Source organism: Cheilinus undulatus, linkage group 21, assembly GCF_018320785.1.
Source record: "Cheilinus undulatus linkage group 21, ASM1832078v1, whole genome shotgun sequence".
NCBI lineage: Eukaryota > Metazoa > Chordata > Actinopteri > Labriformes > Labridae > Cheilinus > Cheilinus undulatus.
In genome coordinates, this window is record NC_054885.1 from 31,890,878 (window position 1) to 31,917,157 (window position 26,280).

Here is a 26,280-nt window from a genome sequence, read left to right on the forward strand (position 1 = left end):
TTCCATTGCAGAAAGTGTCTTAAATCAGTCCGTTTACTCAACCTTATTGTGTCCTTTACTAGAGTTTGTGTTTCTGGAGACTCCAAACTTCTCAGCCTGTGACCCCCAATATATCAGCCCCAGAGACCAGGGACCCCCACAATCCCTGTTGGTAGTTAAAATGTATGATGTTGCACAAAGCATCATTTACAAATTTACGTTTTGGGGTTGGCTGTTTCTTTTTTGTTTTCTTTTGTTTTTGATATGCCTTCTATAGGCAGGTGCTGTCATTCCAAATCATGTCCAGTTTATTTAAGCACTGGGAGACTCCAGTAAAAATAAAGAAACATTTCAGCAGTGATCAAGAGAGATGAGAGGATTCTGAGCTAAATTTAAAGTGGTTTGTAAAGGCTCTGAAAACTAATGTCAATGTGATTTTCAGTTTTTTCCTCTTTATAAATTTCAAAAAGTAAACAAATAAAATCCAGTTTTCAATCTTTCATCATGGGGTACTGAGTTTAGAATAATGAGAATAAAACATGAATTCAAATGATTGCAGCATGATTTATGCAAAATAACAAAATTGATAAAAGTGGAGGGTGTCTGAATATTTTCTGAATGCACTGTATTTCACCATTTTAAACATCTGGCAATGAAAAATGAGATGAATACAATGTATATACATTTACTTGCAAATGTATTTTTGCAAGAAAAAATGATTGAGCTTTAATTTGGGACAACAACCCCAGTCTCCAGTGAGATTAACATGACTCGAAACACAAGTGGAGCCTTTTAGCACTCAAAATATTTACTTCTATAGTGTTCTCTCATTAATTTTCCCACCCCTTTACCATACAATAAAATTTAATAAATTGTTTGGTTTTTTTTCTAGTCTGGTTTTCTAGTCTAAAAAATTTAAAACTCAGTGCACAGGTGAAAAAAAGAATGACCTCCCTGCCAGCAGGTGTCGCTACTAAGCATGTCACCGTCCACATGGTTTATCATGAATGTAACGTCGTTGGTTTTTCCTTGAACTTTGACCCATAAGTAACCTTCAGTAAGAGAGGGCTACATGTGTGAAAACATAAGGAACAGACTGTACGGAGGAACTCTTTAATTTAACACAATGGTAAGTAAACGCTTTTTGATGGTCGTGGTTTTATTATAAAAGGAATTACAAACGGTCTAAGGGCTCTAATGCTAGGTAGCGTTAGCATGGGACGTTAACTGGTAATTTACTGATAGGTTATATAAATAAGATGTCTCCTTCTTAGTAGGAAACAGTGGACATTATTAAGAGAAAATGTGATGTATTAAACTTAATTCTGTCCATGAAAGGTGGAGACGTGTATGTAAACGCTGCCACAGTATTAACAGCTGTAATGAAGCTGCTTTTTGCATCCACTCCTGCAGACTCATGAAGTCTCAGCCTGGCTCCTGTGTTATCGTTCCTGTAGCCGATGTTGATGGTGTCACTTTTCAAAATAAATACCAACAATGGACAGACAGAGATGGTTTCATTCCCTCCTTGGTTTACTGTCATGACTGAAGGTTGCATCATGTGATTACTGTTGCCTCTCTTTTTACCTGCAGGCTAAATATCTGGCCCAGATCATTGTGATGGGAGCACAGGTGGTGGGACGTGCCTTTGCTCGTGCTTTACAACAAGAATATGCAGGTAGGATCCATAAAATAAATGAAAAATAATTAAATGCAAATGTTTATTTTAAACGTCATCTTTAATATTTCCCTCAGCTGATTAACAGATACTTGTGGTTTTCTAGACTCTACAATCATGCTAAAATGCCAAACATTGTCTTGTCTCAGCTTGACATTTTTAAAAGAAATACATTTAAAGCGGGGATGTTCAAACCAAACATTATTAAAAAATAATCAAGAAATGTCTCACATAAGAACATGAAGCTTGTGCTTGATTGTATTGTACTTTTAAGGTTTTAGCACCAGGTGGTGCTACTATATTATTTCTGTAAACAAACATTTTGACAAGGAGAATCTGCTGATGTGCTTTTTTCATGACTAAGTTGAGAAACAAACATTAATAGGAAGTTTCTTAACATGAAAAATTAAAGCAATATCTCTATTCATAATGCCCACAGTAATAAATGCACAATAACCAATTGCTGCATTAATATCACTTGTTTGCTCTGCTTTCTGCTTAGCTTTATTTTATAACACATACTTTGCTTTTCATCTTCAAGTATTAATATCTGTACAAAGTTTGGCAGCTTCCTGCAGTTTGCCTTTTTTGTTTTGTGTCAAAATATGGAAACATGCCATTAGCATGAGTGTGGTTCTCATCCTGACAGAAGGTGGATCCAGTGGTAGCCAGGCCTCCCTGAAATCTGACCGGCCTCCCCACATTCCCTGACAAGGACAGCTATTTGTGTTGTCAGCCGTTAATAAACCATTTAAGCATATTCAATCATTAAGCATACCATAACCTACCCTGGACCTCTCTAACTAATGCACTACAGATGATGTCAAAGTGGCCCGTCACACTGGTATTTTTCTCTATGTAGCCCTCAGTGAAAAAGTTTGGACTCCCTTGATATAGAGGATATGTGGACTAAGCAATTATTTTAGGACAGATTGGGCTAACTGACATTTTTAGACCAATTGAGCTCCTTAAACCAGGCTATTCAATCGGAGACCAGGAGCCAAGTCAGGCCCCAAGGTCATTTTTAGTGACCCTTTAAATAGACTGTATGTGCATTAAGATGATCCACACAAGTGTTTTTTTAATAAGTGTCACATTTATTGTCCTTGTTTACACATATCCTCTCATTTCTGCCTTATACTGGCATAGTTCTTCACTCCAGCATCTGGATGCACACATTTTGGCACCTCTGGACATTTTCTTCTGAGCACATTAGCCAGAAAGCAAAATGTCTCTTCTGCTTAAAAAGGTAGAAGCAGAGAAAAGACAGGTTAACAGTGAATGGTCAGAGAAGACTGTGTTTTTATCTGTTTGTTCAAGGACTGCATGCTGACTCTCCAGTGATTGCAATTTGTGTGCAAGGAATACAACTTGAGAAGGCATTGAAAGATAACGTATGCTAATTTTGATGCTACTGGGCTCTGATTTTAAATATGAGAACATCTTGGGGCAGACCTAATGTTATGACTAAGGTGGCATTGATTTTTGGTAAAAAGAGAAAAGCCATTTGAAACTGCAAAGCCCATCAAGGTGGTTATGCTTGCATCGTTTGAGGTGTTTATTACAGATGAGAAAGTCTAAAATAGTTTTATTAATTGAGTAAAGATCTAAAAGTTATTACACAAACTATGTGCCATGCCTTATCTCACAAACTCTTCATATGGGAGCCTTTTACAGGAAGTGGCCCTCATTCCAAATCAATTGAATGTCTCTGTACTAAAACATCAACAGATTTATCAATGAAAATATTCATGAAATTTACAGTAAAGGCCCTGGCATTTGCAGCATCCATTCACCCATCCTTCCATTACACCATTTATCTTGTTTGGTGCAGTGGAGCGGATATCAGCTGTCAGTCAGTCCCAGGACTGACACACAGGAACACAAAATCAGACCCTAACACTCACCTACAGGGAATTTAGGAGCACCAGTCAGTCTAAGGAGCACGTTTTTTAAATGTGGGAGGAAGCCACAGTACACAGAGAACCCACATGCACAGGAAGAGTATGTAAACTCCACCTGTCTCACTGGGATTTGAACCAGGAACCTTGCTGTGAGGCAACAGCAGTAACTGCTAATTTTTAAGGCTTATTAGATGAAACTGTAAATATTTGTGTATGTGTTGTGTTTTTTTTCTCACAGCTAGTCAAGCAGCAGCGAAGGCTAGAAGCCGTGCAGGTCAGCAGTCTGCTGCAGCCTCGAGCATCACTGGGATGAGCCTGCAGGAGGCACAGCAAATCCTTAACATATCCACACTTAATCCTGAAGAGATTCAGAAGGTACCAGTACAACTGAGCTGTAATAGACTGAATGCCGAAAGCAGCCTTTTTATCTTGTGGTGTCTAGATTTTTCTAGTTTTCTAAATTCACAGGCTTTTTCTTTTGCTGTAGATAAAAGGTGTCCGTGATCTCTGTATCATGATGCAAACAATGAACTGTGAATATGCAGATATTTCTCTTTGCTGTTCCTGTACACCAACACTGGCTTTTTATCTCTTTCAGAACTATGAGCACCTTTTTAAAGTCAATGACAAGTCGGTGGGCGGTTCATTTTACCTGCAATCAAAAGTAAGTACCCCCTTCTTTTGGCTAGCTCTGCAGCATATTTCACCTATTTGTTATATAAGCAGCATCAGGTACTGATCTGGCCACAAGTTACTTTTCTTTTACTTTTTTTTTTTTTACAGTTCGCTTAAGAGGTGACTCATATTTCAGCTTTTAGGATACATGTTGGGGCTCAAAGGAAAAACGTTGGGTACCGCTATATGGCCTTAAGTGAATCAATCATGAAACTCTATGATGTCAAAGTGAAAACAGATTTCTAAAAAGTAAGGTCAATTAAACAAAATTATGTAAGGAAAAATAAGTGACTGTATAAATATTCATCCCTTTTAAAGTGACCTAATTCAACAGGGGTCCAGTCAGTTGGTGCTAGTTGTCTAACGATTAGTGAAATAGGAATCCCCTGAGTGCAGTGAATGTTTCTCAAGTGATTGTAGTCTAAAGACACCTGTGTCTGGAAGGTCTAGTCACCGGTTAATCAGTATTACTGGCTACCATTACACCATGAATAGTGGATAGAGTCGGAAACAGGTAAGAGAGCGGGGAGAGACATGCGGTGAAGGGCCTCAGGCCGGATTCGAACCATTCTGCCACCTGCACCCCGACTATTAAATTATCAGTTGTGATTTTGAGCATGTCCACTTTGTGATATAGATAGTGATAAAACAATAGTTTCTACTAATTTACTCAGCCATCTTTTCATCGCAGCATTTAAGGAGCCATAGTTTAATTTCTCTCCAGATATCATCTTTTACTCTCAGTTATCACTGTTTTGTTCTGCTTTGTTTGTTTTATGCAGGTGGTGCGGGCTAAAGAACGTCTAGACGAGGAACTAAATATCCAGTCAGAAAATAAGCAACAATCAGAGAAAAATACAGAAACATGAAGAATTACATATTATATGCCCTGTCTTTCCTCTCCCCATCCTCTGTAAATTATAACCCAATAAAAGCCTTCTCTTTTTCTCTGGTCTTCAATTTTCCACTTTTTTGGACAATGGATGTTATTATTTCTAGACAAAGCACACACATGATGGTCATGCAATTTTATTTGCTTTAGAATTATGCAACGCATGCAAGACACTTAAATTATGTCTCCATTTATAGGTGCAGCTTGATGAGTTATATGATTATTATAGTTAAGCTTGTAGGAAGCACCATGCTGATTATTCCCAAATTTCTGTATCTGCACTTCATGTTTAAAGCATGAACAAAAAAACACATTTTATCAAATACAACTTTATTAAACATTTCTTTTCATTGACATTTTCATCAATATCGTAATAAAATTCCTCTAAAACAGGAGAACACCGCTATGTTGTACCAATTGGAGACTTTTACAACTCTAAAATTCTGCATGTTCAACCACAGAACATGATGCCAGGAAAAAATATATTTTCATATAATCATTTGTCTCATATAGTGTATAACTTCTATATTTTACCCTATAATAAAAAGGCACTTGGAAAAATTAAAATACTGACAATAATATCTCACAAATGTGCAAAAAACAGAACTTGGAACAGGCCTTGCATGGCCTTAGTCTCATCATTAACCCTTTGTGCAACACTGTGGCACTTCAGTCAATGGCACCCCTTTACATTGACAAGAAAACGCTAGCAAACTAATTCTGTGTCCTGGATTTTCAGTTCAACTTTGAGTAAAGGTAACTTTAAAATCTCCAGGAGCATGTACCGCTTAAAGTTCAGAAATATAAGACTTTAAATTCAGCATTTTTAGATGCTTTTTACAATTATTCTTGGTTCCCAAAACAACAAATGTGACTCTTTACAATGGGTAGGATGTGGCAGCATCCCTGTATCTACATAAACTACAAAGGGGGATAAAAGTGCAGTTTTTACAGACTGAGCTCAAAGGGTTAATGGATCATACAGCTTATTTAATATGGAAAGTTGTGGACCCTGGGAGGATCCGTGTCATATTTTCCGCTTTCTGCTGTCATGCTGAGTTTTGTCCCTGGATTCAACCTGCAGAGGAGAGACAGACAGACAGGGAGGAGGAGGAGAGCCGCAGCATCTGTGGGTTTCACTGTTGCCATGGATACCATGTCTAGCCTACTTAACACCTGTTTCTGATGACATCACAGGCCAGGATGGTCCACTCAGAGCGGGAGATTCTCCTCGATACCCGGCATGAACCCAGAGGCGGGGCCTGCTGTGTCTATGAGGGGAGGCGCTGCTTTAGATAATGATGACTAAGAATTACTGAGGCAGAAACTGAGCTATGCAGTTCATCTCTAATGGGAATCCTATGGGCAGCCTGACCCAAAGCTCCTCCTCAGACATGGGAGATTGTTTTTGCTGCCTGTGATGAAGCTTGTTAGCTCGCCTGTTTGCTGAATCTCTAAGAGGTGGGGGCGTTGAGCCTTTTGGGTTTAATCTATAAAAAAGGGGAAAAAACTGGAGGGCAGACAGAGTTCAGTGGCCTAGTTTTCTCAGGCTGGTATGCCTGCCACATCGGGTGCAGCACAGCCAGCGACTTCAGAGCTGAGACACCGTCTGCCAGATGGACTGCGGCCGCACAGCACAGCTCTCCTCTGCCTCTTTTTGTCTGCTGGCACACTGCCTCTCCTCTCATCTCATTTAGGCAGCCCTTTCTCACTGTTTTATCAACCTCTTACAGTCTGTGCTAGTCCTCTGTGGTGTCTCTTCACTCCCAAAGTCAGAATAAAGGAAGCACAGCACAAAAATCTTCTCTACCTTAGAACACTTAAAGCAGACGTGTATGTTGTGCATACGGCCTTTGTAAATGATCTTCAGTGCAACAATGTAATCGTCACATGGGAATGTAATGTCCATTAAGTACCCTCCCTCCCTAGAGCAGTGAATCCCAACCTTTATGGCTAATGACCCCTGAATAAAGCACTACTGTTATGTCATGCAGACAGTGCTATCACATATCCCTGTGACGGCTGTGGGTCAGTGGTGGAGCCGGTTGTCTGTCCTCAGGCATGACACTTAACTCCAAACATCTCCCACTGCTGCACCAGCAGCATGTAAATGCAACTGGATGGGATTAGTTAACACTGATGGCCACTTTACAGAGCAGCCTTTGGTACCATGTTTGTATGGGCAGGTGTCATCAGTGGTGTAAAAGAGTTTGAGTCCACGGTCCAAGTCAAACACCATGGTTTTCAAATACCGTTGAGAGCGGATACAATTGAAAAATCCCATATTTCAAGGGATTTACTGTCATTAACAACAGAATATCCCATGAAACCATAATAACTAATTACAGGAGGGCATGTACAATAATATAGGCATAATGTCAGTATTGGCAGATATTAGCTCATAAAGTAAATTATTGTTGAGGGCAGATATGAAAATGTCTGCTGATATTTACAGCCGATATTTTGGCAGACTGCATTGGCAGTAAGGGACGCGCATTTAAAAGAAATGTATTCGAACAGCTAACCCATAAAGGAAACTGCCTTTAACAGGCTACCAGATTTAGCATTGCCTTTAATCATTTAAATTGAAATCGTCCCAGTAAAGTGAAATCCAAAATTTATGTCTTAACACACTAGAAATGTTGGAATAAGGTTGCTGTAATCATGTGAAAACACTGAGATCTATGTGACTAAATTTTTGATTCAGACTGTTAAAAAGTTGATCACCTCTTTCCCAGCTTGGTTTACTTTCAGCAGGGTAACATATGAGCCCATGACATCACCAGTCTTGGTGGGTAATTACCCTGCCCCCCCAACACTACAACGATATAAAATCAGCCAGTAGTTCATCTCTGTACAGTCTGTTAGCTGTTGCCACTGCCTTCGTTGAAAATTAACAGCCACATACATGCTTGTTTTTTTTTTAATGTAATGTAAATTTGCCAAGTCTGTCAGCAACAGTGGCCTACGGGTCATTGAAGTATCATGACAGAATTGTGCCAGAAAACAGTAGAATGGGCGTGGCTTCAGCTCATTCAACCGACATGCCCACACCATCCTGGAGCAGATTTTACTGCTGCATTTTTCATTATTTTGGAGCTTAATTTTACAAACTTAGAGATGTTTTTCATGACTGAAATTTGCCTTGGTGGTTCATAACACTGTAGCCTGTCATACAACAAACCGAAAATAGATATTTTTTTAACAACTTTACAGGAACTTTAAGAAAGATTAAGTTAGTTTCTCAGCACCTCAGTTGTATCACTGGGCAGCACTGCTTTCTTTTTCTTCTGTTATTCAATAGCTGGTAAACAACTGTAGTCCTGCCAATGTCTGGCAGTAATACCACACTAAAACCAGGCACCAGTAAAAATAATGGTAAAACTACAGGGGAAGGTTGGGAACCACTGCCTTTGAGAACCACCTAAACTTCTCCTCAACCTCCCTTCTTAAGACTCATCCTTGACAGCAGAAAGCTGAGTGCGGAGCAGCCGTCTCAGAACACAAGAAGCAACTTCAACATCAGAAAAAATGTCTCGTCTGAACAACAGCAACAAAACAGTAAAAGAACATCAATATAAAACAGCAATAACTGATCATTTCTAAGACTGGGTGCTGGAAAAGTAGAACCCCAACAGGAGGAGAGACGGAGGAAGTAAAGGAGAGAGGAGGGAATTTGTGACCGTCTCTTGAGGCAATGTTCCTTGTGTTGTGATGACCCTCTCCTGTTCTCAGACCTCTCCTCTGTGCAGTCGACATCATGCATGCATTAGCAACACGAGGAACCCCGCAGAAGAGTGAAGTAAAAGCAAAATATAGCATTTTAAAGAAGAATGAGTTGGCAGTAATGCTGTAATATCAAACATGAAAGGATTAAAGTGTGTTGGAAGTGCATGTTGACTGCTTAATCGAACCTTGAGAAGAGTTTTCCCAGAAGTCAAATGAGTCTTTTTTTGTCCTTTTTTTGCCCCTTTGGACAGAGTAAAATGAGGCAGTTTGGAATAGTGTGGCTTCCTAGTCAGTCCAGCTATATGTGGCAGCAAGGCATCACACTCCCTCTCTCTGTGGCACGACACATCCATCCCACTTCAGGTATTTTCACTGCATGGGGCAAAAACTTCAACCCACATGGTTAAGCTGGGCTGCTACTCGATGACCATCTGTTTTTCACGGCTGCTTTTAAAACACAAGACACTAGTGTTTATCACCACAGTGGGTCTTTTATGCACAAACTGGCTGTGTTGATTCAATTACGGGAAAGCAGCTGGACAATCCAAAAGTGAAACAGTGTGAGTTCTGTGGGATTTTGTGCATCGTGCACGGCCAGCAGAGGGAGCTAGATGCACTCGTGCCTTACATTTCAGAGGAAGTGATGATTGGTCATTGCCAGGTGATGTAACACCATTTGTCTGTGTGAAGTCCTCAGTTTTGCTCTGTGCCCAAAAAGCCCCTAGTCTGGCACACATTCTCGTTGTCCCCAAACTGGGGACAGATTGTCAAAAGTTCTCCTTCCCAGTTTGTGATACACTGGAGGAGCTGTGAGGTTAGCAGCAGTTTTGAGGTTTCAGTACTAGAACCAGTTGACACTATTAAGTGCTGTGTTTAATGGAGCTGTCTCAGAGCTGAAAATCCGAGACAGTTTGAGTTCACTTGCTTTGGTATGGCAAGCCTGTCTGAATCATATTAATCACAGCGGCCTGTGAAAAATAGGTCATAACTTTAAAATCAAGTGTGGAGAATCTTCCTATTACGTGCATCTTAGCTTAACGGTGAGAGCGTCATTTCGTTTCATGGTGTGTCTATCTCACTGCTAAGCTATAGACCCGCGGTCATTGAAGTACATATGTCATATAAATACTCAAAATGAATCAGGACTTTTGTAAGAACACAGAGCACTAAGACTGTCACCTTCATGGTCCCTGTCCACAGAACCAGCAGAAAGGAATGTACAAAAAAACAAGAGCAAAGAGGAGCCCATTGTGATTGAAATACAGAACCGTATCTTGTCTTCAATAAAGTCCTTGGGCCCCATGTTTCGTTTCCCATCAAACAAGAGGCTTGCGTTGTATACTTGTGAGGTGAAGTGTTAGCTATTGTTCTGCCGATTACGATTGTACACAGTTTCTCGATAGAGTCCCCTTTCTGAAATGCATTGTCTGGATTTGATTGTGCGAGCTGATCCGTATCACCTTTGACCATCTGTACCCCCACTATGGCGTTCACCTTCCCACCCCAACCCCCTGAGCTCTTCTGGAATGTGTGTTCATGTGTATCAGTTGACCACAGCTGGCTTCAGCACCACAGTGCCTGGAGGGATGACCACCCAGGACAGGGGATCATGAGATCCTCCTGTGGATAGGTTTAAGACCCCCCCAGTCACCTCGTTCTTAGCCTCATCACCCCGGCCCTTCTTCCCTTGCTGACTCTGGGCTCTGCGCTCAGACGAGGCCCCCAGCATGGGCACCATGGACAGGCCGAGGGCTGAGGAGGGGAACGCCGGGGAGATCAGAGGGGACTTGGCCAGGCCCAGAGGGGAGCCGTTGAAGGACAGGATGGGCGTTCCTCCCAGGGCGCCTGGAGGTGAGCTGGGGCAGCCCAGTGTGCTGAGGTCCAGTGGCCGAGGACTGATAGGGGACATGGGCAGGCCACCGCCAAGACCCTGCAGAGCGTGGCCTCCGAGGAGAGCAGCCGCCGCCCCTGGGATGATAATGTGGGCTGCACTGACATAGGACAGGTCTGAATCCTTCCCTACCTCGCTGGTAAGACCTCCACTTTGACTCCCTTTCAGGAGGGACCCCACCCCACCTGGGGAGCCCTGCTCCTGAGCCACAAAGTGCCCATGGGCTTTGATGTGCTTGCGGAGAGAGCTGGGGTCTGTGTAGCGCTTCAGGCAGCCCACCATCTTGCAGTAGTAGGGCTTGTCCACGTAGTGCGTGCGTGTGTGCTTGAAGCGGTCGCTGGAGTTAGAATACCGCTTGTTGCACCCCTCGTACGGACAAATGTACGGCTTTTCACCTGTGGAATAGTAAGATGCAGAAGATTAGACAAATGTAATATTCATGGCAGGAATAATGCTTGGCTTTGACTCACATACATTTAAACACAAGCAAAGATGGAAAAAGTACTAGACTGAAGTTAATTACTGGTCTATAAATCTACTCAAGTAAAAGTAAGGTGAGAGTACTAAACCCTTAGAGGGTGTCGCTGAGGCCATTTTGCACCTTTTTTTTTTTTTTGGTAATTTGTTTTCTCTTCTTGATTATCAATGTTATGGATTGATAATAAGCCCTGTAAATTTTTTTGTATGAAATCAGGGTGTTTGTGACCAAAAAAATGTCCCATTGAAACCCATTAAAACACTTGGATCATGTGATCATAATCAAATCACATGGCAGCCAACCTCCTAGTTCAGTAGTCTATTTAAGCTGCAGGATTTCTGGTCTCTTCCTCTGTTCTGCATTTACAGCTCTGCCCTAAATCAGCACAGCACTCTGGCTTTCAACCCACCTCCACCCCAGCATCCACCTGTACGCTCTGATAGGGGTTTTTAAGATGTTATCTCATCACTCCTTAAATCCTGCATGTAAAATAACATGCATGTTGCCATAATAAATGCTTGAACAATGACAACGTGAGTTGACTGACTGAAATGATTGATTTTTATGATCAGGTCTGATCTTGATTAAAAACAATGCAAAAGAAGTTTGAAAAAAATATTTATGTATGTTATTTTTTTTGTTATTTATGCCATTTTTGGTCATGAACACCCCGAGTGTAACAAGTTACTTAGCACAAACTAAGGGTTGAAATATAGTGAAGTACAATAGTTCCCCGCTAAAAGTGCAAGTACACAATAAAGCAACTTAATAACTGTGATGTTAATGTAATTAGCTATTTACATCCCTAAGTAAAAGGCCCTATAATTCTTATTCCTACAGTTAACACATCCATTACTGACCTGTGTGTGATCTGTTGTGAATCTTGAGGTTCTCCAGGCGTGAGAAGCTCTTGTTGCAGGTGGGACAACGGTGAGGCTTCTCATTAGTGTGGGTGCGGATGTGGATGAGCATCTTGTACCTGCAGCCACACAAAAATAAGCAGGTTCACCATTCATTCTCACCTTTAATGTGCACTTAGTTAGTTACACAAATGTATAGTTGTTTTTGTATATGCACTCCTGAAATTTCAAGAAGATTTAGAGAGAGCTGCTTCTGAAATCCTCCTAGTTCAAATATGTACCTCACAGTAGGAGGATTGGGAAGGGGGTACAAGTGGTCTGAGGAGAGGCACATGAGTGATGCAAAAGAGAAGGATGAAGCAAAAAAGCCCACTGTATGAGTTTTTGTTTTAACATTAATGCTACATGTTGAGTAACATGGTTAAATTATCAACAAAAGCATAGAAAAGAGCATACTAGTGAAAAGAAAACACAGTGAAGCAGTTTCATGATGTGCACAGAGATAGTTCTGGTTCAGGGCTATACAGTCTACAGCCTTGAGCTGACTTGTGTTGAATTCACATCAATATTTTCTTCTGCATTCACACAACAGCTTAACCTGACTCAACACAGAAAACATTTTATACTAGACGGGGAAAATTCAGGGTGAAATTCAGCTGTTTTTTTTTTAAATTGAGCTGCTCATCCATAAAAAATCTGGAAATTTTCAGGAGTTTTGTGCTTAGTTGAGTGATGTATATGATTTTCTTACCTTGCGTTAAAACCTCTCCCTTTGCGGGCACAGCCCTCCCAGTGACAACAGTACCCAGAATCCTTTTCAGGCTTCACATGGAAGTCATTGACATGATCCACGAGGTCTTGCAGGGAGTCAAAGAGCAGATGGCACTGGAGGGAGGGAGAACAGAAGAATTTCAACAGTAAGTCTCATCCAGTTTTTACTGCAAACAGACTCATAAAATAGGTTTTCTTCTCACCTTCTTCCAGCGGCAGGCCAGTTGCTCATCTGCTGAGAGGTCAGGAGAGGCTCTCTTGTCGCTCGTCTGGCCAATGAACATGGAGGACGGCAAGTGAAGTCCTGTCCCAGCTCCGATTGGCACGAAAAACTGAAAGGCCTGTGAGATATGAGAATTCTGATCAACAAAAACAAAAATATACAATAGAGCACCAGGGTTATTCATCCCATGTCAGGAAAAAAAATGCAGCATGGCAGTGAAGGGGTTAGCGCTGTTGCCTTACAGCAAGAAGGTTCCTGGTTCGAGGGCCTGGTCAGGGCCTTTCTGTGTGGAACATGTTCATCCCATGCATGTAACAATGTGATTTCAGAAACTGAATATGTTAATTTCTGACTTTCATCCTATCCCAATCAATGCCCACAGCCCTACTTTGTAACATGAAATGCCTGTGTTCTGACAGAAGCATATTTTTTGTGTCAGTGGAGTATAAAACTGCTGATCTCATCTTTTTTTGAAAAAATCCACTTCTTTTTTGTCATGTAGCCCCCCCCACTGTGTGCTACAAACCCCTACATCACTGAGCTCAGCAGGAGAGCTGTAAGATCCACTGAACCACTGCTGGAGCTTAGAGGGATAATGCACTGGTTCACACACTCGCACTCTTTTTATTGAAACGTAGCTGAAGCAGAAAACAGAGAGGAGTTATGGAGAAGAGTAGACTTTAGAGTAAGTGACACAGAAGTCTTAGCTGTCTTGCTAGAGTGTAGAATCACAGTGAGTAAACAGGGGTGAAAATGGATCACAATAATGTGGCTGTCTCGTCTTCTTCAGCTATGTCAGAAATGTGTATCTGACAAATTTCATAAAATGAGACCAATCCCCTGCGCTCGGTTCTGCCTCTGCATGCAAAACTATGTGAGCTGCTCTGTGGGATGCTGTAGGGGAGAGAACATGTGAGTGTAAGTGAGTGCAGCTGTTCCTCAATAAGAAATATTTACTTTGGTGCAAAAGTGGAGAGAACAAGAATATTGTTCTAAAATAAAAGTGCAGTTACTCTGATGATAATTTCCATAAGTAGGAGTAAAGTTACTATAAGTAATAGTAAAAAGTAAGTCATGTTTTCTCTGAGAACTGAGGAGTTATTTTTCATACCTGTGGTAGATGAAAGTATAATAAGATGTTTCCTTGATGTGAATAAATGAGATAATGCATATATCTCTAATCACATTCTGTAATTAAATGCACATATCTCACTACTATAATAGTCTAGCTGTGTGTCTGTCTCAATTTGCTCACCACACCATTGCTCCAATTGTTCTTGATCCCTCTCAGAAAACTTCTTGGATGTACTAGTTTGAAACTGGTGCCATAAAAAATCAGAAATATGTACAGGTTGTTTTTTTCAATAAAATCCCAAATGTGACTGCTGCTGCATTCAGTTGACCTTGGAATTTGCATGTCAGAGCTGGGAATGAGCTGAATGAAGTTGAATGAGTGTGCTGCCAGCTCAAGGACTTTGTTGAAACACGCCCATAAGGAAACGTATTTGGATGTGATGATACACCTGCTCCATGATCCTGGATCAAAGTAAGCTCTCTTTAAAACACTTCTCTGTGCTCATATTGAACAAGATAACACAGGAGATGTGTCACATGTTGGTGTTAGAATAATTCACTGATAAATCATGGTTTAATTGCTGTTTGTCGCCCGTAGTTGCTGGTGCTGTGTAAACATGTTTGAATATGGGTCTGTCTTTACGAAGACAGCATTACATCACAGGTGGGCCGTGTGATTCTTTGTTTAAGCTCCACAAAAAAGCATGTGCAAAACACTTAGTCAAAAAGCACAGCTTTAATACTGCCCTTATTGTGATGTTGGCCTATCACAAATACGCACCGGCATGCAGAGACGCTGAGCCCATACGCAGTTATTTGAGGAAAACACCCCTTTCCATGCAAACTGACCTTATTGAATTAAGCATCCAATGATAAGGATAGATTAGCCTACTGTCTGCGAGAGCTGATGGAAGTCTGACGCCCAGACTTTCCAGAGACCAGGAAACATTTTGTGCTCAACTGTGGTGATGTTTATGCACACCACTTCTTAGAGCTTGCACGCTCTAGACATTGTATATCATGGAAAGTTTAAAGCCCTAACCCATCAATGTTGTATGAATGTTCAATGTATACATACTCGTATCTAAAAGGCTATTCTCAGCCTTCATATTTTTAGACCTACATTAGTCAGAAGAGCATAAGAACTAATAGTCCTCAGTCTCAGGATTTTTACTTTCTGTCTGTTCCAAAGGTCAGAACTGATCTTTATGAACTGATTTGCAAAAATACTTGAAACTTAATGAGCTGATCTCACTGGACACTTTTAGGTGGAAGTTAAATGATTTAGAGGCAGACATGTGACTGCAGAATCTAAGATTAATTTATAAGTCAATTTTATTAACTTTGCAAAGCAGATGGATTGGCCAGATTTCATGTCTGTCATCAGGCAAATCCATCTTGGAAAGCTAAAATTTGAAACAACTGTGCAAGGTCTGAAAATGGACCGCCCAATCAGCATCATTTGAGGAGAACGAGGCGGTGGCTTCAGGTGGGTTTTTTGTTCTACTGGAAGAAGATTGTAATGGCTGTCACCAGCACAGCCAAAGTATAGCTGCAGTTTTATCAGAACTGGACCAAATTTCCTTGGGCAAAGAGCTGCACTGAAAGCTTTCCTTGGTGACTGTGTATTTTCACTTCTCCTGACCTGCCTCAGCATGAGTTTTATCCAACAACAAGCTCCATCATATGTAAACATTGAAAGCATCTGCTTGCTAAGCAGAGCTGTGCATGCCTGCTTCCTTATTTTGCCTTTAATCTCAGTGAAGTTTTTCTGGATAAATAAAGGTCAAACACATTTTACACAAGGGACAAAACTTCCACAGAAGCATGCTTAAGAAAAAGTAAAATTACTGATTTTAAAAACTACTCAAAAAGTACAAACACAAAAAGTTACTCTATTCCAGTAATTTGAGTAACTGAAAAGAGTGAGTGCTTTTGTGTCCGTGCATCCTCAGTGATAGTGTTGTGTATCACAGTGGGGTCAGGGGCTATCTAGGACTAAAGTGGTGTATGGGGGGGTTAAATGATCTCAGCCAGTGTGTCTTTATTCAATTGGGAGGGAATTGAATTAGGCGGCGTGAGGTCTGCATGGCTGTACCTTGACTTAAATCCGATTATACATGTACCAAACACTCACACACACACACATTAGCAGTCACATACACACACGTCATGCCAGTGAGGCCACTGAGTGCAGACAGAGGCACTTGTTAGGGACACAAGAGGTGTTTGATAAGAGTTCCTCCCACCCTGTGCATAGCCTGATTCCCTTACGGAGAGTTTGACACAACCTCATGTTGTTCCTGATTTGCTGACCCCAGCAGGCTGAGTCACTCTGCTGAAGACAGGAAAGTGTTGACCACTCAGTACTGAAAGACGGCATTATTCCCTCAACAAACCAGATAAATGTAAAGATAGAGATGAATGACAGGCTAAATAAAATCTCCTAGATGTCGAAGTGGAGCACCTGTGCTGACGTGCATGTCTGTGAGTTTAAACTCAGTCTGACTCACCCCTGAAGGGACGTAGTTGCCGTTTGTCATTTCTGGAGAGCTGGGGGTGTGTCGGGAGGAGGGAGACATACTCAGGTCCACTGCAGGAGGGGTAGGGGTGTCTGTCCGATCATGAGGGACCACCTGCACACCTGAGAAAACACATACAGAAACACAGACACCTGTCAAGGTGACGTCTACTTGGTGGATCTGATACGAAGACAATGGAGTCACTATGGACTCATCATACGCATCATGCCGCCATATTGGATCGTGGACTGATAAGTATCTTTTTGAGACTTTGTAGCCTACTTCACTTTGTCTAACAGCTTAAGGGATTTCTTGATTCAACAAATCTGGTGGTATTCTGGCCTAGGTGTGGTCAGTGAAATTAACTCAGCTTTTCCAGAACTGTGGTTAATCACAGTTAACTGATGATTTAACAAGGGGGGGAATTATTTTTTCACATAGGGCCAGATAGGTTTGGAATTTTTTTCCCTTAATAAATAAAATCATCATTTAAAAACTACATTTTGTATTTACTTGGGATGTCTTTGTGAGATATCGAAATTGTTTTGATAATCCAAAACATTTAAGTGTAACAATCTATCTATATATTAGCCCTGTCAAAAGATTAGAATGTTTAATTGTGATTAATTAATCGCAATTAATTGAAAATTCTTCACACTTCAAAATTCTGCTCTTTTGCATTTCAAACTGTTTTGTATCTTTTTTTTAAACATTTTCTACTCTTTTAAACTGAGGGTAATTAACTTCCTGTTTAGATACAATTAGTAGATTTAAGATTTCAACATGAACTTGGATGTGAAAGAAGCAATTTGTCATGGATTGGAAATGAAATAAGAAAACATTAAATAGTTTCAGATGCCTATGATTTGTCCATGAGTTTTCTGTAAATTCTTAATGTAAAATGAGACAGTGAGGAGCAGTGGTGGACTTATTTAAAACACTGTGGCTGCAAGGAGACTCTGAGGTGGCCTAAACAAATACTATTAAAAGGAAAAATAAAGCATGCAATTAATCACCATAAAAAGAATAGTGTATTATCTTTTCCAAGATTGCTATTTAATATGTTTATTTTTTATGTTCACCATTTTATGTATATTCAGCAAACACAAGCAATAAATCATTCTATATTTTATCCAGCACATTACTTAAAGGATTAAAATGGGGCTGAATGATTTTAAAAAATCATCTTCTACAATTATATGAACTCATATTTCAAAGGGAATCTTAGTATCATTCTCATTTGAAGATGAACATATACTAAAAAAGGAAAAAATGATTATTTATAAACTGTTCTAAAACTATTGACACTGCAGTTACTGCATGATGTTTAGAGAATAACATCTCTGCAGAAAACATCTCATATTCAACTGGTATATTTACACACATTTCAAATTAAAGGAATATCGCATCTTTTGTGATTTGAAAATTGCAGTGGGACTTTTTCTAATGTATCAAATCCTATTCTAATGTTGCTGCCTGATTAATTTAGCTGATTAGCTTTAAACCTTTTGGTTTCAACACAAATTTAAATAATTGATTACTGTTTTTAAAGTAATGGGATTTACTGGAAACTTTGGGAGATTTATCATCCTGTTTTGGGTGGAGGATAAAGATAACTGGCCTGCTGCGAATCCAGATGAAATGTCTTATTTTTTCCTGTCAAACTAACAGTCTAAGGTTTAACATTTCACTATAATTTGATTCACAGTGCTGATGTGTAAATATATATATATATATATATATATATATATATATATATATATATATATATATATATATATATATATATATTGGCTGGTTATTCGCTTAACCAATGTCATTATTAATATTATTATGTCATATTATCAAGGATTTGTTTGGATTAACCAATCAATTTCTAATGAAAATCATCAACATTGATTGGTTCCCAATCGATCAGGGCATCTCTTCCAACAGCTATGGTCATTAATTCACATGAACCTTAGTTTAAATTTAAAAAACAAATGCATTGGAACTTGTGCACAGACATCATGACCCCCAGAGGATGAATCCTCATGACTTTATCAGGCCCTTACCTGTACTCTAGCATGACTTTTAGGTTGACATTCTTGTTGTTTTTGTGAGATCTTTCAGAGGTAGCAGGTGGAATGTCATTTTCCATGCATATTCATAACCAACAGTTTTATTTCAATCACTATGCAATGGCTCACACAATAAACCACTACAAATTCATTCTTGTAACAGAAGCCACTGCTATATGTTAAGTACTGATCAGCATCTGGTAAACATTGTTTTGTGTTGCACGGCTTCATATCTTGTTGCATTGTGAGTCTGATCATGCTGGCTCACTGGTGTCAGACACTGTCTCCAGCCTTCACTGTGGAGCCTACTAGAGTATTGCTTTGTTACGTACCTGTGCGTGGGGATGCTGGCGAGGCAGGCTCTATGACTGCAGTGCCATCGTCTGCCATGTGCAGCTGGCGAGCTCGCTTTGGGTGCAGTGGGGAAAGTGGAGGGGAGCATGCCCCCTTGTCCCGCCCATTGGCCCGCCGAGGGAGCTTCAGGTCCAGGGGCTCGTCCAGTGACAGCATGACTGCAACCCGCCGACCTCCCACCTGCACAAACAGAAACAGAGGGGCAGAGCTGAGCCAAGTGGGGCCAATAAAGGATACTCTGGTTTTCATATGACAGTATTTACAAGAAATTTCTGCATTCCAATGACAAACAGTGACAAACTACAGAAGACAGACTCTCACACCTGCAGTTTTCCCACATGGACGTTGTTGAGGGTATCTCACATTCCACAGTCCCACTGGGTAAGAAATACTCAACCCGACAATGGCAAACCGGCCACAATCGTAAACTGAAACACTGAGTAAGCCAAAGGAAAACAAACACTCTTACACACAGAGATCTGTGTGACCCCCTCCTCTTTTTCCATGTTGACCTTTGCACACTCACTCCTCTTGAGGAATGTCTACAATCCAATCCATATGGTCACCTTCACTAGCAGCCCTGCTGCAGCCCAACCCTGAGCCAGTCACATCACCTCCACCCCCACAGTGTGCACCTTCAGACCCCATGGACCTTTGAGACCCCACCGGCAGCCCCCCCAGGCCTTCAAGTCCAGCTGCACCGCTGCAACCACCTCCTCCTTCCTCTAAACACAGTGACCTCTGGACCCCGCCTGAGGGCTGTGGGTAGGACGCTTCATCTAGCTCTGGTTTTCAGTTCCACTTGTAGCCTTTCTCTGCCACCACACTGACACAAGGAGAGGGGGGAAGCAAGGAAATTAAAATGTACTTGATTCCCTTTTGATGTTTGTAAATTCTTGTACTCTATCTCAGTTTTTATTAGCTTTTTTCTTCTTCATTCTAAATAATTTCCTGAACTTATACTAATATTAGCTAAGCAGGCCTGATAGTTAAGCTTTAAGATATCTGAATCTCATTGTTTATATATAACTTAACATTAGAATAGTGTAGGCCTATATATTATCAAGAACAATTTCAACATAAATGTAGAAAATAATCAGTCAATTTCAACATAGGAGCAAAGTAAATATAGTGGTTTAGAGTACTGTTTGTTTTCATCTTATTTGAAGCTAGAACTATTTAGGTTTAGAAGTTCTAGTATCACGAGTCTTTGTTTAGTTATTCTTGTTTAGGCTAGAAGCCTCCATATGGATAGATACTACATTAATGACAATGCATTTTGAATACACTAACATTGTATACAAATCTATAGTAGCATGAATCTGAATATGAGGGTGCAACAAGCTTTATGCTATAAAGGAGGAGGCTGGGGTGGAAGAGGTTAAGCTTTGCCAGCAGCAGAAGCAGCAGCAATGTGATGTATCAGCACAACTGCAATCAGGGATTAGAGAAAGGTATGTCATATTTAAATATACAGCTGTGTTGAGGGAAAGAGCTGTGATTGGCTGTGGGGGCTGGGCAATAATTAGTATAAGCATGCTGTCAGCTTATCACAGCTAGGTGATGACTACTGCTTTTTGAATTAACACGGCTTCATTTGTTTAGCCTTACTAAACCTCTCCATTGTAAAATTGCTATTCCTCAATAGGCCTGTGCTCACAAAATCAACAGGGCAACACATCCTCTCAAGCACCTTGTCTATATGGTTATCAATTCAGATTTTACATAAATGATATAGCCATAAATCCTGCAATAGCAGTTTTAACATAGTACACATCCACGATGGTGCAGTAAACAAAAAAGCCAGCAGATGGCAGCAGTTGTAAACCTGAATTGTGCAACACATGCCTCACATACCAAAAAAATGTTACTGGTGGTACTTGGTAACATGGATTCTAGCTTTTATGTACTGCTAGCAAGACTAAAAGCAAAGATACTGGATAATTTCAGGTTTCTTCCATGACCAAAAAGTCAGGAGTTGGATATAAGTCATGCAAGCTTTGCAGCAAACAAGGTAAAACACTGCAACAACACCAATCTTCATCAACACATGACACCAGGCTAATTAGCAGTTAGCAATAGCAGCCTGGCTCACCAGGCTGATCTGTGTCATCCTAACCAGCACTGAATGATACTGTTGAGTCAAAAATTCCCTCAACAGGATCAGGAGATATAGGTATCACTTTATGCTTTATTTAAAAAGTTCCAAGTTTGCTAGAAAACTTTCTTTAAGAGCTACGAAGGAGTGATTAGCGTCATTAGAATGGCACAAGGGGCTTTCAGGCCTGACTTCAAACCTGGCCACCCATGTACATGGGGTGCAACCTTACCACCAGGCCATCTGCACCCAAAATTAAACTTTTTAAGCTAATATCTGCCAATGACATTGTGCATCCCTAATAAATAGACATAAAGTTCAAAGTATATAAATCATAATTGTAAGATTAAAATGTCAAATACCTTTTTTGAGTCTATAAAAAGTATGTGCATTTATTAGGAAACACTCCCTCCATATCAAACTACATATCCTAGAAATGCTCATGCCCAAATCATCTGAGGCAAGGTTAAAATACCCCCAAAAGGACAATATATGAAATATTTTTTTTTTTTAAATATACACTCCTCTACAAGTGGGACCCTTTCAACATGTGTAAAAATAAAGGTTGAGTCTATTGTCCTTCCTCCAGCAGGTACAGCTTCACACATACAGCCAGTGCTAGTACTGTACTGCTGGTTTAGAGCCAACTCTCCATTCAACACAATGTGTTAGGGTTCACTGAGCCTTCTCACCACTTTCACATACACAAACACACACACACACACACACACATCTCAAAGCATTTTCCATCTACACACTCTCACAGTTGTATGGTGTCCTACATATCTCTCCAGCGTGCACATACACAAACACACACTCACGGTCAGACTGACAGAAACACACACACAAAAGTAATTAATCAAACTGTAATTTCAACAAATTCACCCTTCCTCCCTCTCCTTCATACACGCCGACACACACTCATAGGAGCCGTGGACGGTGGTGAATGGCGGGCTTTGAGAGCGACTGGCCGGGGGCCACATGAGAAGCTCTTGTGTCTGGGAGGCACGGAGCAAAGAGGTCACCAGGTTCAGCAGCCCGACCAGGGAAGGCCACCAGCTCTGTACTGGGGGTGTACAGACTCAATCAGCCGTAGATAAGATGATGATACACACATGTACTGATGGGAGAGCAGAGGAACATACTGTATGATCGTGCACACAGAGCAGCATTATGGACTAATCAGAGAGATCTCTCTGTCCCAATGCGTTTATATACACTGATGCTCCTCGCATGTACAGAAAGAAACATTGTGGGACGGATAACAGCTGGGTTTTTATCTGACTTGGGATGCACATGACCCATGGAACCCTCTAGATGTGTCATATAACAGTATAGCACTAAAAATGTCAGTTATAATAAACATAAAGATCAAAAAGATCCCTAAATTATGTAATTTTCTAAAGGTTTTTTTCAAAAAACTTCAGTGACAAAGTCAGACACATCACCTCTAATGGATCAATAACATGACGTAGGTCACAGTTGACAAAACAGATAAATCTTATAAATTTGATGTTATAATAGCTACAATTTTCAAATAAAACTTTAGCTAGCTATTTCTCCAGATTTTAAGTCTATTATTTATAGTTTGTGTGCACAGACTTTAAACATGTTTTAGGACACAGCAGATATCATGTTATCCTATGATAAAAATGCATTTAATTCTATTTTCTTGTATTTTTACTACAGAATCATAATCATTAGATCACCAGCTTAGATAGAAACATACGCATCCTTTACTGAGACTGCTAAACCACACCAAAATGTTGCACCATTATCTGATTATTTCCATGGCTTAAATTGGGTAAACTGGTTAGTCTTAAAAATATAGGATTTCAGACCATGCTGTTGGGTGATAACTAACTATTTTACCAGTAGATACCAGTCTGTTCAGTATGAAGATTCCTGGTTCAGAGATTTCAGAATTTCATCTCTGCTTTTTTGCAGATGATGTGGTTCTGGTGGTTTCATCAGCTGGGGATCTTCTGCAGGCACTTGAATAGTGTGTAACCTGGGTGCAAAGAGGTCCATATGGGGGCCAGCACTCCCAGGTGTGAGGTCATGGTTCACAGCTGGAAAAAGGTGGATTGCTCCCTCTGGGTGGGGAGTGAGTCTCTGCCTAAGGTGAAGGACTTCAAGTATCTCAGGTTCCTGTTCCTGAGTGAGTTGAGGGAACATGAGATTAACATATCAGCATGTGAATGTCTGGAGTAATGCGGAGATTTTTGTCTCAACCCTCACCTAAGGTCATGAACTCTGGGTGATGACCAAGAGAATGAGATCGTAGACGCAAGTCGCCGAAGTGAGTTTTCTCTAGAGGGTGGCCAGGCTCAGCCTTAGAGATAGGATGAGGAATTGAGGTGGTTCATCTTTAAGGCTTCTTCCCACTACCAGAGATATGCTTGTTAGGTTAACTGGTGACTCTAAATTGGCCATAGATGTGAGTGTGAGCGTGCCTGGTTGTCTGTCTCTATATGTCAGCCATGTGACCCCCAATGGAATAACCAGTATAGAAATTGGATGGATGGCTCTTTCAGACCTTTCCTTTTCAAACAAGCATTAAAAAGAATTGCTTGTAAACTATCTGGCATTTATGAAAGACCATCCCATTTCACAAGGGAAGATTTCACCTCTATTCACTGTAACTCTGTTCTGAGAAGCTAGGGGTCATTGAAAAACAAAGGGTAAGGATAAAAATTATTAACAGGGCTGAGCCTTGGTCAGGTCACCCTTAAAATAAGAGATCTGATCTCAATGGGACTAACCTGGCTTAACAAAGGCTAAATAAAAATCAAAAACTGTGCTATAATAAAGGATAACTCTTATCCAGTTCATGTAGGGAAATGTAGCTGTTTGCTGTGATATGAACATGTTCACATCAGTCAGAGTGGTTATGATACCAGCTGTGGCTCATACCACATCTCTTTTCTTTCTCCCTCTCTCCTTTTCCTCTGTACTAACTTACATTAAGTCCCACAGCACACACTGCCAAGGTTTCAGGCTTTATTGTTTGGCTAAAATAGCAGAAAATCGTCTGTCATCCACTTTAACCGAGTAAAGCCTTCACCCCCAGGCGCAGACCAGGAATCAGCTTAACCTTGCTACAATCCTTCCCTCATCCATCCAAACAGAAAACTGGCCTTCCATCAGTGCTATAATCCATGCTATAAAGCCCGAGGAACAGATCTGGAACTTTTGGATCCATATATAACACTGGAATATAAATCAATTTGGCACCTCAAATCACATGATCCTACATCTCTCACAGTGAGGGCAGCAGAGAGAGACTGAAGGGGGCTCAGCACACAGAAGCTCCTCTCAGGCAGCCCCCCCCCCCACGTGTCAAACATTACTTTATCTCCATAATGGATTCTACCTCTCATCTTTTCCAATTTATTAAGCTTCCATAGCTATCTCCCCTCTGCTGAACAACAGCTAGTCTCATGATGTGTCCCTCTGCCTTTACAATATAGCATTGTTAGTGTCATTAGGCCTGTTGCATGCAGAACAAGGGTGAATAGTGGCTTAAATAAGCTGCATCCTGCAACACAGACCCATTAATGTTTGCATCTTATCTTGTTTTTTAAATTTAATTTTTCTGTCCGCATGCTCTTATGTGTCTTATTTCAATAGATACGCAGCTACTAAAACAAAGCTTATTGAAATTAAATTAAATTATGTTCTATCATATTCTGTGCAAGACATATACAGTGCATTCAGAAAGTATTCAGACGCTTTGCAAAAACACTTGAAATTTAGCTCGGCTGTCTACCATTTCTCTGGATCTATGCTGAAATGTTTCTACACCTTGATTGGAATTCACCTGTGATAAATAAACTAATTGGACATGATAGAAGCCCTTACAGCTGATAAGTGAGTGCATATCCGAGCAAAAACCAAGCCATGAGGTCAAAGGAGCTGTCTGCAGAGCTCAGAGACAGAGACAGAGGTGCACATCTGGGGAAGGCTACAAAAGAATTCCTGCTACATTGAAAGATCCCAAGAGCACCGTGGCCTTCATAATTCTCTAATTGAAGAAGTTTGGTAAAACCAGGACTCTTCCAAGAGCTGGTCACCCGGCCAAACTGAACATTCAGGGGAGAAGGGCTTGAGTAAGAGAGGTGACCCAGAACTCGATGGTCACTCTGACTCAGCTCCAGAGATCCTGTGTGGATATGGGACAAAGTTTCAGAAGGACAACCATCACTGCAGCCCTCCACCGATCTGAGCTTTGTGGCAGAGTGGCTAGATTGAGGCCTCTCCTCAGTGCTAAACATAGGAAAGCCAACATGGCTTTCATTTTGAGTTCTTTTTTGCAAACTCCAAGCAACTTGGGGTTACAACAATGGAGTATATGGATATATATTGTCTGAAAAAAATTATGTCACTATCATAATACATTAAATAGTCTAAAAATAACAAAAACAAATGTTGAAATAACTCGCAAGGACATGATTTCATCTACACAACACATAAGCACTTCTACTAAAATTAAAAAGAATGAAAGAAAAATGGGGGTCATAGACCATCCATCCATCCATCCATCTATCCAGTCGTCATCCATCCATCCAGTCATCATCCATCCAGTCATCATCCATCCACCCATCCATGTGTTCAGTCGTCATCCATCTATCATCTATCCATCCACCATTTCATCACATGTTCATCCAGCTGTAGAGCCATCATCCATTCAGCCATGAATCCATCCATTCTTCATCATCCATCCATCCATCATCATCTTTCCATCCACTTATCCATCCATCATCCATCCATCAACCTATCCATCCATCATCATCATCATCCATCCATCCATCCATCCATTCCAAACAAGCCGCCAAGGAAACACTCACAACTATGGGCAATTTAGAGTCACCATTTAACCAGAGAGCATGTATCTGATTGTAAAAGAATGCCAGGGTATGAAGAGGGAATGCACATCACTGTAGATACTAAAGATTTATACTCTGCAACTGACACAGCACAAATTTAAGAATCAGTGACATGAATGATTATGAGATTTTTATGAGAAACATGGCAGGAAGATGCTAAACTTTGTTTGATGGGTCACTTATAAAATGTGTGGATGAATGAG

The 26,280-nt window shown here is 40.6% G+C and overlaps 2 protein-coding genes across 3 annotated transcripts in view; one reads left to right on the top strand and one right to left on the bottom strand.

Moving 5' to 3' along the window:
* Nucleotides 1–1,000: 1,000 nt before the first annotated feature.
* pam16 (presequence translocase associated motor 16) lies at nucleotides 1,001–5,184 on the top strand. Its single transcript, XM_041816983.1, has 5 exons — nucleotides 1,001–1,108; nucleotides 1,573–1,657; nucleotides 3,800–3,936; nucleotides 4,160–4,225; nucleotides 5,019–5,184. The coding sequence occupies exons 1-5, from the start codon at nucleotides 1,106–1,108 to the stop codon at nucleotides 5,103–5,105; spliced, it is 378 nt and encodes a 125-aa protein (XP_041672917.1). The 5' UTR covers nucleotides 1,001–1,105; the 3' UTR covers nucleotides 5,106–5,184.
* Nucleotides 5,185–5,479: 295 nt separating this feature from the next.
* The window catches only part of glis2b (GLIS family zinc finger 2b), a 55,408-nt gene continuing 34,607 nt past the window's right edge, over nucleotides 5,480–26,280 (bottom strand). For both annotated transcript variants that reach the window (XM_041816886.1, XM_041816885.1), the window contains exons 2-7: nucleotides 19,069–19,270; nucleotides 16,668–16,798; nucleotides 13,061–13,198; nucleotides 12,838–12,971; nucleotides 12,087–12,205; nucleotides 5,480–11,143 (exon numbers count right to left, since the gene is read on the bottom strand). In XM_041816886.1, the coding sequence (XP_041672820.1) occupies nucleotides 10,401–11,143; nucleotides 12,087–12,205; nucleotides 12,838–12,971; nucleotides 13,061–13,198; nucleotides 16,668–16,798; nucleotides 19,069–19,246 (1,443 nt within the window). In that variant the 5' untranslated portion in view covers nucleotides 19,247–19,270 and the 3' untranslated portion in view covers nucleotides 5,480–10,400. The remainder of the gene's footprint in view (nucleotides 11,144–12,086; nucleotides 12,206–12,837; nucleotides 12,972–13,060; nucleotides 13,199–16,667; nucleotides 16,799–19,068; nucleotides 19,271–26,280) is intronic.

Coding starts and splice junctions, on each gene's coding strand:
- pam16 (XM_041816983.1), top strand. Junction 3,937..4,159: donor ATCCTGAAGAGATTCAGAAG/GTACCAGTACAA, acceptor TATCTCTTTCAG/AACTATGAGCACCTTTTTAA. Junction 4,226..5,018: donor CATTTTACCTGCAATCAAAA/GTAAGTACCCCC, acceptor TGTTTTATGCAG/GTGGTGCGGGCTAAAGAACG.